The sequence below is a fragment of the Hippichthys cyanospilos genome, chromosome 20 (assembly GCF_059441005.1).
Source record: "Hippichthys cyanospilos isolate Australia breed blue-spotted pipefish chromosome 20, RoL_Hcya_1.0, whole genome shotgun sequence".
In the NCBI taxonomy this organism is placed as follows: Eukaryota; Metazoa; Chordata; class Actinopteri; order Syngnathiformes; family Syngnathidae; genus Hippichthys; species Hippichthys cyanospilos.
Window position 1 is genome coordinate 2105281 of NC_142388.1, and position 13024 is coordinate 2118304.

At 39.5% G+C, this 13024-nt stretch overlaps 1 protein-coding gene across 2 annotated transcripts; it reads right to left on the reverse strand.

Moving 5' to 3' along the window:
* Positions 1-2927: 2927 nt before the first annotated feature.
* LOC148406921 (12-(S)-hydroxy-5,8,10,14-eicosatetraenoic acid receptor-like) lies at positions 2928-7897 on the reverse strand. Of its 2 annotated transcripts, XM_088404003.1 has the most exons (4): positions 7774-7897; positions 6912-7400; positions 5614-6180; positions 2928-3582 (listed from the first exon to the last, which is right to left on the reverse strand). In XM_088404003.1, the coding sequence occupies exons 3-4, from the start codon at positions 6154-6156 to the stop codon at positions 3118-3120; spliced, it is 1008 nt and encodes a 335-aa protein (XP_088260129.1). In that variant the 5' UTR covers positions 6157-6180; positions 6912-7400; positions 7774-7897; the 3' UTR covers positions 2928-3117. The 2 variants fall into 2 exon arrangements, with proteins under 2 accessions (XP_088260129.1, XP_088260130.1); XM_088404004.1 differs by having other exon boundaries at positions 6912-7848.
* Positions 7898-13024: the final 5127 nt, after the last annotated feature.

Consider the following 13024-nt stretch of genomic DNA (forward strand, 5'->3'; position numbering starts at 1 on the left):
CCAATGATTGAAAGCTCGGACTGCAATCATTTATTAGCCGGTTATTCGCTTGACTTGACGGGCGAGTTGTGTCATCGCCACGGCAACGAGAAGACCAGTTTCAAGATGCAGAAGATTAGCTAGCGCGTTGACGGGAGCGGGAAGTTGTTTGTCTTGAGGCTTTCCTCAAACGTGCGTGCCTCTCGCAAAGCACGCAATCTCTCATTTTGCAATCTCATCTCATCCTGCCCGCTTGCCGCTGATTCCTTCTTCGATTAGCCAATTTCTACCACAAGCAGAATCGTAGCCGGCGTCCTTATATGGTTATCAAAAAACAACATTTTGGGTTAGGTAAAAGACATGACTGCCAAGGCACATCCCTGCCTTATCTGGCCCACTGGACCAAAACCGGCCCGTCTGATACTTGTTGTGTCCCGACACGTCCCGCCAAGACCGAAAACCGCAAAACACTACTTGAGCGCCCTCGTTACAAATTCTGCTTGGAAAAATGTAGGGATTTATTTTAGGTATGGTTTTTATTTTAGTGCATGCTTGTTTGAGGAAAGGCGTTTAATTTTCTTAAATATTTCTGCAATAAAGTATGTACTTAGTTTGAGGTGTTTTAAGCGATACGATATCTATAATAATTTCTTACAGTAGATTTGGCAAAAAAGTGAGGCGTTTACTTTGCATAGTGTTTGACATTTGGAAAAAGGAGGTGAGATTTATTTATTGCCACACTTGTCAAAACAATGTTTTTATTTGAGGGGAGATGTTTACTTTACTGTAGTGGCCAAACTGGAAAAATCAAGGTGTTTATTCTAGTCTGTATTGTAGTGCGTGGGGCTCATTTGAGGTGAGGTTTTTAATTTTCTTAAATATTTCTTAAATAAGGTATTTACTTGGTTTGAAATGCTTTATTTTATAGTGGATGATACTTGGAAAAAAGGATGCGACACGTTTGATAATAAATTTTGTTTTGCATGACTGAGGGGGCTTATTTGAGGCGAGGTTTTTAATTGTCTTTAATATTTCTTAAATCAGGTATTTACTTGGTTAGAAATGCTTTATTTTATAGTGGATGATACTTGGAAAAAGGATGCGACATGTTTGATGATAAATTTTGTTTTGCATGACTAAGGGGGCTTATTTGAGGCGAGGTATTTAATTGTCTTTAATATTTCTTAAATAAGGTATTTACTTTGTTTGAGGTGCTTTATTTTGTAGCGGATGGCACTTGGAAAAGGGATGAGATATGAGGCATTTATTTATTCAAATAGATTTTCACAAACAAAGTGTTTATTTGAGGAGAGGTGTTCACCTTGTTATAGGTTTGGCCTTTTGTTGCTGTTTGCTTTTATTTTGTAGTTGATGCCACACTCATAAAAAATGAGGTTATTAAACAAATAATGGGTAAATGAGATTATTGAAGGCGAGGCGTTTATATTTTTTAGTGCATGGCACATTTACCGCCCCAAAAAATGACGTGAGACTTGAAACTGAAGCGCTGATTTGAGGTGGGCCATTTTCGTTTTTGTCTTGGATGATGCATGTTAAAAAAAAATCTTTATTAGAAGTGAGGCCTTCAATTAATTCAAAAGGCTTCTGACTCTTTAACCGAATTCTTAGGAAAACATCTATTTACTGGAAACGTGTTTCATTTGCTTCGATTTGCAATAAACGTTGTGAGTTGGCATACGTGACACACACACACACACACACACACACACACACAGATGGTTATTTCAACATATTTTGAAGGTGGACAAAGCGATGACACAGAACTGAATCAAAATGGTTGTTTTCTATTTTTAGACGGCACATGCGCGTACTTGCCATCTGGATGACATCATTGGATGTGTCATGTGACCATTCAGGCATGACATCATCAAGATGATGAATGACATTGATTCCGAGACGTCTGCTCAAGATCTTGCTCTTTTCTGGATCCTTCCATGGTAGGAAATATACTGTATATATTTTTCTACTCTATAATTGATTCATCTTTAATTAGGTATTCAATTTAAAAAAAAATGTAAATGTATTTGCAAATGTATTTAAAATTGTACATTTTATTTTGGTGTGTGTTATAATAAGGGAAGAGTTGTTTTTAACCTGAGGATTAATTTTATAAATATATAGTGATTTTTGAGACGCAATGATGAACTCATTCTCTACCATTGACGGCAAAAGACGTCCAAGATCAACTTTTACTTACTTACAATACATACAAATAAATATACCGTAAGTCAAAATCAATTTCAGTGTGGTAATGGATTAGTTGACAAGTAATACATTCATAATGATAATCAATATTTTTTTCAATCAAATTTTTACATTTAAAATTGTCCAAATGCTCACAATTTCTTCGGAAAAAACAAAGAAAAACAAACTCTCTTGTATTTTGATGTATTTTGACAGTATTTCGATGGCCCAAACCAGTAACAGAATCATAATGAATTAGTATTCATGCATTTCCTGTATTGTCAGTTTAAAATAATGTCCATTTTGGTGTTTTTCGAGTGAAGGCTTGCAGGAAACTTGCAGGAAACAAGCAATGACAAAATGACATGAATAATAGTTGTCTTCCTGTTCGGACCTTTAGCTGTTGCGCAACACGGCGTGAAGTCAGAAGGGATTGTTGACTATTTTGTCACGGTTCTAAAAAAAAAAAAAAAATCATAACTCCTTTGGTATAAGGGAAAATGAATAAATACTGTACTTTATTTTTTGTTTTATTTATTTGAAAAAAAATTGATTAATTATATATTTATTATATATATTTATTATTTTATTTTAAATAATGATTGATTTTTAAATAATATTAATTAAAAATGTATTTATTAATTAACTAAATGACGGCTTACATACTGTAAACCCAAAATCCCTTTGAATTGGGTTAACAAATTAAGAACATTCATAACAAAACGTGATATTTTCTTTTATTTACAAAAAATAAGATTGACAAATAGCTTGCATGTACAGTAAACGAGCTTGCGATCAACAGAATTTCATTTCATTTGTAACGTTCAACATATTCTTTTTCACTTGTCGCCCAACAACATATCTTCAGTCAGTCAGTCAAAGTCCCAATTTGCGAAGGAAGTCCGCTACGGCTCGGCGCGCAAGCGGATCGGCTCAGATGACGTTGTTGTTTCGCTTGGGGTTGGACGTGTTCCCCGTGGAGCTGTCCATGGGCAGCGGGCCGTCCTTCAGCAAGAAGGGGAAATAATTGGACAAGTAGAGCGCCTTGAACTTGGTGCTGCTCAAGCAGTAGACCAGCGGGTCCAGCAGGCAGTCCAAGTAGGACAGGACCATGAGGCCGTCGAAAGCCGTGGCCGCCTTGTCCTGGTAGGACTCGCGCCATTCCTGCACTCGGGCCACCAGCAGGAAGACCCGCGCCACGGTGCACGGCAGGAAGCAGAGGGAGAAGACCACCATGACCGAGGTGACCAGGAAAACGGCTCGTCTCAGCTTGGTCTTGTCGCCCACCGTCTTCTTGCGCAGCCGGTTGACGATGTGCACGGTGCAGTAGACCAGGATGATGAAGGGGATGAGGATTTGCGTGAAGAAGACCGCTTCTCGTAGGCTGTCCACCACGTCCTGGTAATTTCAGCGGCAGTGCGACTTTGAATCATCATAAACGGGACTTTTTTTTTAGGAATTGAAGATGATATTTGAACAAGGTTTCAAAGCAAATGTTTTATACTTTTGAATGCCGCGACAGGGACGGTTCAGCTTTCTTTTCAAAGTAAGAGCAAGTTAATTGGAGCGTGAAGCATCCTATTCTATTTTTTCAAAGGAATGATGTCACATGAACTTTGAGTTTCCGATGAAAATATGCCTCAAGATACCACAATTGTTTTTGTTTTTTTTAGCACCTGAAGTAGGCAATTTCTTTAGTACCCTTTATACCTAAAGTAATCGATTACTTTAATAATTAATTAATTCACCAGCCATTTTTAGATCCTCTTTAGCCAAACACTTGTAAAAAACACACACACACAGACACGTGTGTATATATATAAAAACACGTAAAAATGTAATTGATATTGACCGTGTTAATTGAAAGTATATTTAGAAAATAAAATCTTCCACACATTTTTTTTCTAAATAGTTCAACAGTTCGGACTCACCAAACATTTTTTAACTGAACATTGGGAACAATTTAGAGTCTTTAATGTATCTTATGTGCATTTATATATACATTAAAGGCCAATTTAGACGCCATTCCTATACGCAACACAATTTTTCTTGTAAATTGATAACTATTTTTTTATTGACTAAGTTTATGCCAACATTCATTTTCTTTTTGTAAACACAATAGCAATTTGGAGTTACTAGAGCGTGCATATTTTTGGAATGCGGCAGGAAGCGAGAGTAGCGGCCCAGATCCCATGTCAACTTTTCTCCCATGAGGCCACAGTGCTAACCGCTGAGCTAACCCTTTTATTAATAGACTGCCACTCCACAACAAGCGTGGAGCTAATGATCTGGTTTCTAGGAACAAGTTTAGATTGTACTGTACTGTACTAGGCCCAGTACATTATTTTCTCTGCTATCTTTCACGCCCTACTTTATCTGTGATTTGCGACAGCATTTAGAAAAATGTGTTAGCAAAGGTATTAAGCATACTCTACATAAAAAACAATGTAGTTAAAAAATAATTTAGTTATTAAATAGATAACACTCAAATTTTTTATTTTTTTTTCCACTGCTGAAAAACGGCTATGTAAATTTCATATCCCTTTATTCATATTGGTATCATGTCTTCCAAATACTAAAGGAATCACTTTTTCTGTACACATGCACAAATGAATACCCTGTGGCATTATGGGGAAAAATGCTATGTCGTTAGCTTGGGAAAAACGCTAAAATATTATTTAGTATTACAATAAAATATTAATATTTTTTTCTGCAAAAATAGCTGAATCGCTCTCCGATCACATTTGCAAGTATGTTCAGATGCATTTATCATGTACAAACGAACATATTTGCAAGTATGTTTCGATGTATTTACAGGTATATTTCGACATATGTTTACAAGTATGTTCTGATGTATTTGCAGGTATTTTCCGACATATTTGCATGCATGTTCAAGTATGTTAAGACATATTTACAATTACGATTGAACATATTCGCGAGTATGTTTGGATGTATTTGCAGGAACTGATAAAGTAAGATTGACCTGTTTCTTTTGTGTGTTTACAGTTGAACAAGGTTGCTCATATTGACATTGAGTTATTATGCTATTGAGAGTTTAGAGTTATTATTGGAGTTATTATTGTTATTACTTATGAGTATTACTATATTGTGACTGAAAAAGTTTGAAAATATGTCATTAATTGAGGGCGCGCCTTATAATCTGGTGCGCCTTATGTGTGGAAAAAGTTTTGAAATATGTCATTGATTGAGGGTGCGCCTTATAATCCGGTGCGCCTTATAGTGCAGAAAATACGGTACGTACTGTATATACATGTATAAAAATGTGTTTGAACATATTTGCAAGTATGCTCGAATGAGATTAGATCGGCAGGGTCCAGCGGAGAACATTTATGACCCCGCCGGACCTTAAAACAAATACATTTGAAAAAAATCGCAGCTTTTCACCTATAAACCCGGGCCTCACCGTACCTTGATCAGGGTATCCTCCTGGTTTCCGTCACTCTTGTGGCTATTGCAGCAATCAAAGTTTTTGAGCATGGTGGGGATAGTGAGGGGCAGAAGCAGCAGCCAGATGAAGATGGAAATGTGCGGCGACTTCTTGAGTGCTTTCAGCAGATTCTTGCGGCCCGGGTGCACCACGTTGAAGTAGCGGTCGATGGACGTGACGGTGAGGAAGGCGATGCTGGCTCCCCGGTTGAGGAAGAGCATAAAGAGCATGGCTTTGCACACGGCGTCATTGCTGTTGCGCCGCTCGCCCTGGATGAAGTTATAAGCCTTGATGGGCAGACTGAAGAGAAGCAGCATGTCGGCCAGCACCAGGTTGAACAGGAAGACGTTGTTGGTGTTGGATTTCCAGAACTTCAACTTGAAGATGAAGAGGTGCAGGATTGACATGTTGAGAGGCAAGGCCAACATGACGATTACGATCATGACGGCGGCGTAGAATTTGTAGAGGCCCTTGTGCGCCGCCTCGCAGTCCTCGATGAGTTGGTAGATGGAGCCGTTGGCCATGTGGATAGCCGAAATGAAGCTTCTCTGGAATCGGAATCAGATTCGCCTTTATCGGACCGCCTCGGTAAAACGCTTGTCTCAGTCTCGTATGTTAGCTAATTTTAAAACTAATAAATACAACGAATTCTGTCCTCCCTCCACTAGAGGGCTGTAGTCAACACCGTATTTATCGAGTCCAAGTCAACAAGTTCGAGTCACCACGGTCCGAGTCAAGTCCAAGTCAAAAAGATGTCTACGTGTGACATGCAGAGACATGTAGAGTTCAAGTCAAGTCCAGATAAGACCAAGAGTAAACCCTAAGCTGGAAAAATATTATTTTCATGACCACAAAATAGGAGAAAGATCATTATGCTCAACACTCTTCTTTGAAGTATGTCAACCGCGCACATTAAAGTGCGAGGACATAGAGCTTGTCGTGACCGGTTGGCGCATACTTCTTTAGACAAGGTTTGACATTTTATTTCCAGAAATTAAAACATAATTGGACTTAGTCGAGGCAATAAAAATATTTCGTCAGAGACAAGTCTGAGTCGAATGTCAAGGAGTCCGAGAAACGTCAAAGACGATGAAAATTGAGTCCGGGCTTGGAGCAGATTACTACAGCCCTGCTGGTAATACTAATCAGCAACAATTATGCAAATTATGCAAATGAGAAACATGCAATATGGGAAATGGTCAACTTTTTAAGATTTTGAAATTTTTACTAGCACAGACAATGAAGCGGCTGCAATGTGTGCTTAGGTCTAAGTGCCTACCTGGGAAAAGGAGCTGGAAGAGATGGTTTCAGGGGCTTGGCCGAATCCCAACAGATTTTAGCCTGCCCTGATTTTATTTCTTGCAGTTTGCAAGTCCCCAAGTGTGGGAAAGGGCGTAGCGATGCTTGAGACGCAGCAGCCAACCCGCTTGGGCATCTAGTCAAAAAGCAAATCCTCTCGTCAAACCCCAGAATCTCGTCCGACCGGTTCCGTCAGTCGAATGCGCTCCAAAGTTGGATCGTGATTTTCCGCGACGGGGGTTCCTTGGTTTGTTGCGGCGTTCCCGGCGGGTGCAGGGTCCTCCCCGGCTGCGGGTGTCCGGCTTGTTGTGTTTCTGTTCACGCCGGCAAGCTCCAGCTCTGGAAGTGATTCACGGCGGGAGAGTGGTGCAACTGGTTCACAAGGCTCCTCCTTATAGCCCCAGGAGGTGAGTCACCCGGGCCCCGGCCGGCCCAGCGTTCGGACGACTCAACGTCAGCGTGGACGTGCCTGCGGACGCACATGTAGACGTGCTTCTGGACGTGCTTGACAGGCATTCGCAGACATCCCGCAATCTTTTGGCACCAAGTGTGAGAACTATCTGCCGAGCTATTCCGAGGCCTCGCTTTGTTCAACCCCGCGAGTTTGCGTGTGCAGAGATTTTCTCGTGAGTGACAGCTTCACTTCTCTGGACTTCGCAATGACATCCCTCCTAATTCTAGCCAGCATGAAGCGAACCTCCACAGCTTAGGATTCTTCACTGAACCAAACACAAATTTGAGTCAACCCCAAAGACCATTTGGTTCTACATTCCCGAGATAAATTTGTCGTGAGTGACGGTTTCCAGTGTAGCCCCCCGGTGTACCCCCTTAGCGTCACTTACTGTGCTCTAGCTGCCACAGAGGGATTCGCTGAGGATGCCTGGGAATTAACGACGGAGCTTCTGATTTATGTCAATGCCAATGTGGAAGGAGAAGCTGCGAGGAATGTGGCGTTCCTCAGGGAAGAGGAGGAGGGAGGTAGTAGAAGGGTTCGCGCATGCCTCCTGACTCGACAAGTCCAGACAGCTCGTTCCATGGCAAACTTTCTACTGTCAGACAGGGAAAAGACGATCCGGGCTTGACCTGGACGTTCAATTCCAGGACTGGATGATGAGGCCTTAGGACATAATCGGAGTTCTTTTCGCTCCCTTTTGTGCAATCTGACTTGGTTTCCAACACAATCACATCCGTCACGCATTATTTTTAAGGTAATGTTTTTCTTTGTTTACTTAAGAGCTGACTTTTGAACCCCTCCTCCTCAGACGACACTTTATTTGTCCACGACGTCTCATGGCAGAGGATCAAGGCGCGCCAGGATTGTTGTAAAACTCAACGGTCTGCTGAAGTGACAAATGACTATGAGGCACTTTTATGGGCGATAAAGATAAGGCCGGCTTGTTTATTGAAGTGCGTCGTGATGTTTGACTGGTCGCCGGCTGCCAAAGTCAAGCGTTTCGCTTTCACAGTTGCTTCAGAAATTGCGCAATTGCGAGGAACAGGCACAAATGTGAGCTTAGTTTTCAGACAATTCATGTGTAAAAAAAAAAAAAAAAAACCTAGCATTGAAATTTTCCAAATAGGGATGTCCCAATCACAGGTTTTTCGACACCAAGTCGTCAGATTTTCCTCAGTAATGTATTGAGGAAAACAATGCATCCAAATTGTCTTAATTTCTTGTTTTATATTCCTATATTGCAGACATTACCTATGTTAAGCCCTGTGCAGTATTTTAGCCAAGGTAGAGCACACTCCTGCAAGTGTGATAACTAATTGGTTGTGCCATGTTGAACTATTAACATGCTGTCACCATCTGGGTGAAATTTCAGCTCCCTAGTGTCTTCTTTCAGTACTTTCCCTTTGATGTAAAGATCAAAAGATTGGACAAAATACCGGACTAGGGTTGAATATGAAAAAGACACATAACTCAGGAAGTAAGTTCTTTACATAGAAATTTGAACAAAACACCGCATAAGCGTTAAATGATCCTAGCTTAACGTTAGCTTGCCGCAAACAGAAACTTCCCCACATGGTTACTAAATGCGTTGTGATGTATAGCGTGAAGTTTAGATATTTTTCTTTTAGCAATGTCTGTGTAACTCAATTATTTTGTTGCTTTGTAGCATATGCAAATGTTATCAACCCTCCTATTATGTTGTTGGGTCATTCTGACCCGTTTGAAAGTTCATCGTTGAATGTAGTTCTTCAGCACAAGACCTCTGTCCATTTAAATGTGTTTTGCATGGATTTTTAGAATGCTTTTAAAAGTTCTTGAATATTTGCCACTTTTTTGATATATTAGCAAAACTTGGGTCAAAATGACCCAAGAATATCATATTGCTGTTTCTGGGGGGGTGTCACAAGATTTTATAGTTAGCAGGATTACACATACACACAAAAACGTTTTTTTGACACTTTTCGCTAATTAAACATGACCCCTGGTCAGATTGACCCAGGATAGTATTACTATTCCAGAAACATAAACGTTGTGGTGTACAGTTTGTGACAGATCTTTGTGGCATTCAGGTTGTGACATACAGGCTTTAAGACATGCACCTTATGACAGGCAGGTTGTGACATACAAAACTTATGACATGTAAACTCGCACATGGACACTTTGTGACAATTTCACCGGTAAAAACAACATTTGGATCATACACGTTTCGGGCATGTTTGCGTTACTAAATACACTTCAGGTCAGGGACATTATTGCTGTTCCCTGCAAACGTATATAACAGGAAAAAAATATATATATTTGTATATATACCTTGTGTGTACGCCTGAGGCCACCCCCCCATTTGCATGCCCCTGTTATTTCCTTTGAAATTGATTTTTGTAAAATTACAACGTTATTCCCATGAATCCTGACATTTATAAAACTCATTCACTACCATTGATGGCAATGGATGTCAACGATCTATTTAAATGGGACTAGCAGTGTACAGTATAGTTAACTCATTCACTTCCATTGACTGCAATATGTCAAAAATCCGTTTTAATTGGACTGATAACAAATGAGAAAATATATACTGTACTTGTAAATTGCAACTTTTTCCCCCGCTGTATCGAAAGTGATTTTCGTACAGCGTTACCTTTTGACCCTCAAATGACGTCACCATGACTCAGCTGAGTCAGCGTTAAGTCCATCATCTGGCCACTCTACCGACTCAAACGTGATTCAGCTCCACTCGTGACAAAGTGATGACAAAGTGCTGCTGTTAATGCTTATGGAGATCAAGCAGTTAACACTTTTAGCCTTGTAACAAGCAGGTACTGAGGAAAGATTACATTTATTGCTTCGACTGATTCCTTTTGTCATCCTAATTTTGTCAGGTCTCTCTTAAATCTTTCATTCCTCGCCTCGCCCGCCTTGTTTCGCCCGGAGACATTTTGGATTGACATGCTGACATTAAAGCCAACTCAAAGGCTTCACAGACATTACGCACAAACTGTCTAGAGTTGAACCTAAAGTCACTGGCTCATATCTTCGTTACGCATCCGTCACATGATGTACTTGCTGAATTCTTTGTATCAGCCATGTTATTGCTTGTAAATATTAGGGCCCGACTGATAAGACATCAATTAACCTTCTGCCAATTTGGATTTTGGACAGAAAAAAAACATCTTTATAACCCATCCATCGGATGATTATTTTTCAAAACACAGTATCTCACAAAAGTAGATGAATTCAACTTTAATTTTATACCGTATATGTCAATTTACAGCAGACATAGCATGCCTCCAGACCTTGTTCTTGGAGCATACCATAATTTTGAACGGGCCCGAGAGGGTTGGCGAAAGGTCCTCCGGAGGTTTTTAGGGCAATGGAAGGAAGGATAAAACCGCAACACACTGAGACCATGGCAACCAGGAAGTTTAAGTATAAGTTAAAAAGAAGTTGACATATATATATATATAATATCTCACCTCTGTACATATAACATAGCATTTTGTTTCTCATGGGAAAATATTTATTTCATTGAAATAGAAGTAATCAGTTCCAGGTTTGAAATAATAATAATACATCTATGTCAAACCTTCTGAAAACATTTGACGTAAACGTACGTTTCGGAAATGTGACATCTGTTATCTTTTAGCGTTTCCTTCTTTTAGCCTTGATTGCTGAGCCTCACTTGTTTTTAACTCGCTAACAAATGAACAACTGCCGCAAGTGTAACATTTAGCTACAATAAACAAAAATAAAGCCGTCACCCTTTGAAGATGCCGTACTGTATACTGACATGCAATAATGGAGTGGAAAATAATGAAGGTAATGCCATCTTGGCCTGTTAGCATTTAGCATTTGTACTTTTGTTAGCTGTGCATTTACCCATTTTAAACCACTTTATTCATTATAACTGTCACAGAAGTGTGTAAATACGATAAAAATAATTAAATTCAACCATACAAATACAACGAATAAAGATAGTGGATTGAAAGAAAGGTCAACAGTCTTTTAAGCTTTTTAGCCTGTACCTTTGTTAGCGTAGCGTTAGTCTAAATAAAGCAATGCAGCTACAGTATTTTATCATTCTTTTAACAAGATGATGATGAATTTGAAATGATTTATTTTCCCATGCGATGTCAAGACCATTGAGCACATTTTATCAGTGTGAGTTGTGGTTGTCTTGTCGATAAGAAAGACCGCAGTGTATATGGAAGTCATGCAAAGGAGGCCGTTTCGGAGAAAGTAAAAAAAAAAAAAAAACACTTGCTGCACTGGCCTACAATCAAATCTTTTTTTTCCCCCCCATCTTAATCTGATTTTTTTTCATTAGTTTTTTCACGCGCTAATAGAAAAAAATCCTACATTATCACAAAACACATTTCTTGTATTTCCTTCTTTTTCATTCAGGATCATGAGGACAGCATCTTTTCGATCATCACCGGTCATTTTAGGTGACTTCAAAACTCTTTTAAAATATAATCTGTCTAAAAATACATGTAATGTTTTACTAGCTGTCTCGACATACTTTTGGGCCCCGCCCCACCAGTTGAGAATCATTTTTACAGTGCTTCATTCGAAATGTAAAGCACTTGTAAATGCAGCCTTCAAAACAATTATTATTATTATTAATTTGGTCTTGCCTTCCAATGAAATTGAAAACTTGTTTGTGCACCTTTGCAGTGAGGATGTTTGCATTTGTCAGTAAGAAATGACAGATTACAAATACAGCATGTTTAAATGGGCTTTACGAGGCAATCATTCAACATGTGCACACAAACATTACACAAAACTATTTGAGTTTTTCCCCCCCTTCCGCAGACGAGTCCTTGCCTGCGTGTTTTGATATAGTTGCGAAGGCATGTCTTAATTAGCCTCTGTTTGCATATCTTTAAATACCCACAAATATACATACATGTGTGATGACAAGTGCAGACATATTTGCAGAACATTTTTCTTCAGTCCAAATAGAGACCAAATTGTGCAAACTAACTCCTACGCGTTTGTGGTAACAAACGAGCCAATAAGGTGGGCTGAAACGATGTGAAAATTGGGACGTGAATGTCGCAATACTGCCCTCGTCTGGTGATATGAAACTTCGTTCAATTTTAGTTTTATTTCATTATTTATTTTAAAAACTCATTATCCAGCCGTCTTTGAATGTCAACTTTGGACAGCTATACTGTACTCACTTTTTATGGGCAGTTTACGTTTCATTTTATTGGTCAATAAAGCTAACGTGAACGTTTGGGGAATGAGGGAGGAAGATGGCGTACGTGGAGAAAAATAAAAGAAGCCACAATTTTATGCTGATTTGTTTTTCTGAAGTGAATATTTATATATTCACATTATCATCATTATAACATTTATATATATAATTTATATAGTTAAACCTAATGCGCTTTCGGCTGTCGTTGGACGACCAGACTAACCGGAAACGAATTTTTGCACAAACGTCCAAATCGAAAGTGCTACTGCTGTTACATACGTGAGCTTGACAAAGTTTGCAGTTTCGGTGCCTGAATTTCCCACGCTCCGCGAAGGCTTCGCGGCTGAGCAACATGACAGTCATGTGACGTTGAATCATGTGGCGCAGTCACTTCCTCCGGAGCGATTCTTCTCCTGGCTTGATTATCATGTCGTCCTGCTGA

Coding starts and splice junctions, on each gene's coding strand:
- LOC148406921 (XM_088404003.1), bottom strand. CDS start 6,156: ATGGCCAACGGCTCCATCTACCAACTCATCGAGGACTGCGAGGCGGCG. Junction 3,583..5,613: donor AGGAGGATACCCTGATCAAG/GTACGGTGAGGC, acceptor TGAAATTACCAG/GACGTGGTGGACAGCCTACG.